Source organism: Montipora capricornis, chromosome 3, assembly GCF_036669925.1.
Source record: "Montipora capricornis isolate CH-2021 chromosome 3, ASM3666992v2, whole genome shotgun sequence".
NCBI lineage: Eukaryota > Metazoa > Cnidaria > Anthozoa > Scleractinia > Acroporidae > Montipora > Montipora capricornis.
Genome location: NC_090885.1, coordinates 63,647,865 through 63,652,830, shown reverse-complemented (window position 1 = coordinate 63,652,830; position 4,966 = coordinate 63,647,865). Strand labels below are relative to the sequence as shown.

Below are 4,966 nucleotides of genomic sequence, written 5' to 3'. Positions count from 1 at the left end.
TCACATCCTGGAAGACGACAAGGCAGCACAGTACAAAACTGACTACAAACGTCTCTTGACCACCGAGACAAGAGAACGTCCCACCTCACGCGTCTCATCACAAGCCACAAAACTGGGTTCAAGAGCGGTATCACGGGCAACGAGTGAGTCCTCGAGAGGATTCGATCCCATACTCGCGGGATATCACGCGCGAGAGAGGATGTCCAGAGCACCCACACCCGGTGAGCTCGTCATCAAAAGGTCCTTCCTCCCGATGGATTTGAACAGCACATCCTCAGAGAACAGTGACAGAGTGGACATGAAGAAATGGGAAGATCTGTCCGATGACTCTGAGGATGAAATAGACCATAATGAAGAGGACACAGAAACAGAGAATCCTGGAGAAGATGGTACTTTGCTGAAAGCACCGAAAGAAAAAAGCGAATCCGCTCTGCGGGTTCCTGTAACTTACCCAACAAAACAGGACTTTTCAGAAGATCAAGCGGTCGCGCTTCCTTTTGGCGATAGCGAAGAAAACGAAGATCAAAATGACACGGAGCTTTTGAAACTTGCTGACGAAATCAGTGAGCGGACCATTTCATCACCTAATCTTTCAGATACCGAAAAGTTTGATGAGGGCGAGGCGTACGTTGACCCTAAAACATATGAAGCTCCGTAAACCCACAAACGAATGAACAAATTAAAGAACGTCTATAAGTGTACAAATAAAAAAATTAAAAATTTATTCTCCTTTTCGTGCATGGAGTCATCGTATGTGTTTGTACAATTAAAAGCAAGTTGAGTGGTGCCTGAAAGAAATAACTCTTAAAAAAAAAAACAACTAACTATTAAAAATGAATTGAGAGTCATCTATGGCCTTGCATGTCTTTTGCCTTATTAACCAAGTGTTAAGAAACAACACCAGGAATTCAAAGCTCGGAATGTACATTTGACATGGAACGCTTTCCTTTTGTCAGAACTGGCCGGTGCACCCGTCAGTTTGCAAAGAAATGCAACGGTTCTGAAGGAACACTTGCACCATAATCCCTCGCATTCTTCCGGAGGAGTATATAGCATCTTCGAAGTGCGTTAATTTGAAGGCGTTGTAGAGTTAGTCCTTGCAAATGCCAGATCACTCTGGCCGGTTAGTTCTGACAAATGGAAAGCGCCCATAGTTTGATGTAACCCTTTTCTGGAGAATTACGAATTTAACTGAAAAGTAACAATTCGAAGACCTCACGTTTTGACGCTCCTGTCTAGTGTCTTTATCAGGGGTGATCTAAATTTGTCGCAGAGTCCTTTTATATGATAACCTATTAGCCCAAAAAGGCAAGGGTGTGTTCATTTTCTTTTTGTAAGATGCAAAAAGGTGTCAGGTATAGCAGGTTGCCATCATCACAGTTCTAAGGAGCGTGGTGGCATTGTTTATGTCTGATTGTCACCAATCTCGTCCCCAGAGTCCACTTTTCTTTTGGTCAGAACCAAGAACCCGGACTCAGGCCACTTCAAATTTATGCGCACTCGTAGTGAACGTTGACAACCACTGTTGTTTCAAATTTCTGAGCGTGCGTAGACGAGCCGGAAGTCCGTGATTTGCGGACTTCCTGGCTTGGAAGTAGCCAGAGTCCGTGTTCTCGGTGCTATGCAAAAGAAAAGCGGGCTGCGGAGACGAGATTGATTGTCACTGGGTGCAGTGACATCTTCCACATTCTCACTTATGTCCAGAAATGCAAAAAATTAGACGCAAGCCCAATTTTGATATACAACACAAAGTGTCGCTTCAAGTCTAAGCATTCCCTACCTATTTCTAACAATAAGGTTTGAGTAAAGGAAAGCGATTTTTTTAGGTCAAAGTAAATGCAGCAGTTTATTCTTTCTTGAGGACTAGCATATGGGGACACTTTGTGACGTTAATTGTTTGTATTCCTTGACACAAGTGATGTTGAAGTTATGGCAAATCCAAGTGCTTCTAATTACTTGAATTTTTGGACTATCTGTCCACATTGGGGTTTTGTAAACGGACAACATTATAATCATAACATCCACTCAAACCACTTTTCCCTATTTGGTGAAAGTAAACTGATTTCCTAGTTCGAAATAAGTTTGAAGATGAAATCAAAGAAAACACGAGAGGCTCGCATTCGCACCATATTGCTTTATGCAGCCGCCGATATCCATCGCTAGACTAATGAGACAAACTGTGGGAATTTCCACACTGGTGGCTTGTCAGGCACTTGGCGCGTCTTTGATGTCGACGTCATGCGGGAATCCCCCGGGCGTTTTGAAACTTTCACTGAGATACTCAACAAAAGGACCTCGAAATTTCACGCGTCTGAAACAAATTTTAAAGTGCACAGATCTTGTTTAAAACTTCTTTTTCATGGTCATAATTGAAAAAGGTGTCAACATCTTCACAGAGGAAATCAGTCATACCATATGTACCATATAGAAGAGATTCTTTTGTGAAAGTAAGAACCAATTAAAAAACTACTGTAACTACCATTTTCATCAGAACCTATTTAGCCTAACTTGGAAAAATCTAGGTTCTTATATGTGGTTTTTTACTGTACCCTGTACAGTACTCGTTCCCGTAAAGGATCGGGAGTGAATATTGTGTTTTTCGTTGCACATCAACCTCCTGTCCCTGAACTGAATGTCTATGTTTTGTTCCTCCGCATCTAATTCCCTGGATTTTCCTTTCCAGTACTCTCCCAATATACATTGCGTAAAATGTAAGCAAAAAGCGCGTGAGGTTTCAGTGGATGTTATCGTGTGCTTTCCGTTGTAAACCAAAAAACCGACTTAGAAAAAAAGAACGCAATCCTTCAATCCTTCCTACAGAGATCCGAACCCCAGCTTTTCCCTCTCTCCTAGGACAAAGTCAACTACAACGGGTGTGGTAAGGCCCAGTGAGACTCCAATGCAAAATGCAACCAGGCAACAAAAATTAGTCTAACAGTGTCATATATCCTTCATATAAAGAAAACGAATTCCCAGAAAACCAGTGGAAATAGAGATATATATTATTATGCAACAGTCATGGTTACCAATACATTGTAATTATTATTACCTACACTGTACCTGAATCACTCCAGTAAGATCCTGGCAAAACTGTGATAAGGTGGGTTTCAGCTGCGGTTTGCAAAACTCATGAAATTCAGATACCTGAAGATAATTTTACATCATTCAATACAAAGTGGTGAAAGAATAATTTATATATCCATCCCTGCTAACAGAAGGCTTTTTTCCCTGCTAACAGGCCTTTTTCCCTGCTTTTTTCCCTGCTAACAGAAGGCTTTTTTTCTTTTTCCAGGATTAGCTTTTTCTCTTGTACTTGATGGGTTGACAGGAAAGAGTAAAAGAAGCCTCCTCTTACACATGTAGGGCTGAAACTGGCCAGGCAGAACATCTGCAGCAGTTGCTTAGGAACTAAACTGATCACAGCTTACGTCCAAAGATGCGTGTAAATTAAATTTTACATGTAGATGCACCTATGTACCTAGTTGTTCAAAAACTGATTAACACTAACCTACCATTAATTAAATAACAAGCAAAGGTAGAATTTAGCCCACAAAAAAAGCCATTATGCTATTTTATGCTGTAGAAACACAGGTGTCTGAATCAAAACTGAAAGCAAAACTATGAAGAACCCAAGGCTTATTGATCAGTATAAAATAATAAAATGCAATAATTTACATTGTAAGTTTCCAGTAATCCAGGATTAGCTTAATCAGTCTTTCAAGAACTGGGCCCTGGATCATCCCCAACCAAAAAATAACTTATGAACCCTAACACTTACTTTACTTGAATTCTTAGACTCTTTAACCAGACTCCATGTTTTATATAACATATAGCATTTCTGGACATGCAGTAAGTGACTTTGCAACTAAACATTGCCAATTACTGTAGAGGAATGTGCAGGATGCAATGATCTCAAGTCATGTTCAGCAACCACAACAGGAAGATATGGGATTTTAACGCCTAAGACGCACATGGAGGTTCAATGGGTGCCCAGGAATATGGGGGCTGGAACCACCAACCCCAAAAAACAATTTGGTAGTCAAAAAGAACACCCAAGGGCCTGCCATATCCACAACCGAGCCAGAAGCCTGGCCCACCAAACCCAGCCTCAGGCCTTAAGCACCAGTCATACTGAACTGGAAGAACAGTGGAGAACCTACTATGTACTGATTATTATAATACAAAAGCTGGGAGAGCAGGGAGGGGACACTAGGAAATGCCAGCTACACAAAATGCCCTGTACCTTAACCCTTTCACTCCTGTAAGGGCCAATGAGACTTATAGATTTTACTCTGTCTAACGCCAGACGATTTTACTCGTCAATGGGGAACCCCACAGGAGTGGAAGGGTTAAGCAGAGTAAAATCAAAAAGAGCACAGTCATGTGAAGGTGCATGAGACCACATCCGGAATGCCCTGACATAACACCCAGAACAGTGCACACAACAATCACAAATGCCCGAAAGCCAATGGCCGACCAGCAGACCACAACATGTACCCATAGTTTTGGAGGACAAGGGGGTCCATACAGGGTAAGGAAATGGAAGTTTACCGGAATGTCAGATATCCCCTTGCAAAATAACCTTATCTCTGACTGTATTGCCTAATCTGGAACTAAAAAAAGGCTGGAACTTTAAGTTAACCCAGCCTGTATAATTTGAGTTCCATTGCATTAAAAAAGGCAGCCCCAACAAAAAGATATCTGAAAATTACATGTATTATTAACAAAGTTTGGTTAGCTTTCCTTGCGTAGTAACGTGATTGTCAAGCCCAAATTGGGGCGTCCATTTCATACAGTAGTTAATAAATACAGAAAATGACATTCCCAAATCCACATAGCATTTAATTTTCTGACAAAAACACTGCAAACTTGGTCTTTTGTGTGATAAAGGTAAAGGTAAAATCACTGCTTATGAGCCAGAAGGCCCATTAGGCCGGCGCTTATCTCCGGTTTCCCTAGCATGAAG

General features: G+C 41.4%; 1 protein-coding gene across 1 annotated transcript in view; it reads left to right on the top strand.

The window, feature by feature from the left end:
- The window catches only part of LOC138043690 (HEAT repeat-containing protein 4-like), a 14,632-nt gene extending 13,784 nt beyond the window's left edge, over positions 1-848 (top strand). The window contains exon 13 of the mRNA XM_068890089.1: positions 1-848. This exon is cut by the window's left edge and continues 114 nt beyond it. Within this exon, the coding sequence (XP_068746190.1) occupies positions 1-658 (658 nt within the window). The 3' untranslated portion in view covers positions 659-848.
- Positions 849-4,966: the final 4,118 nt, after the last annotated feature.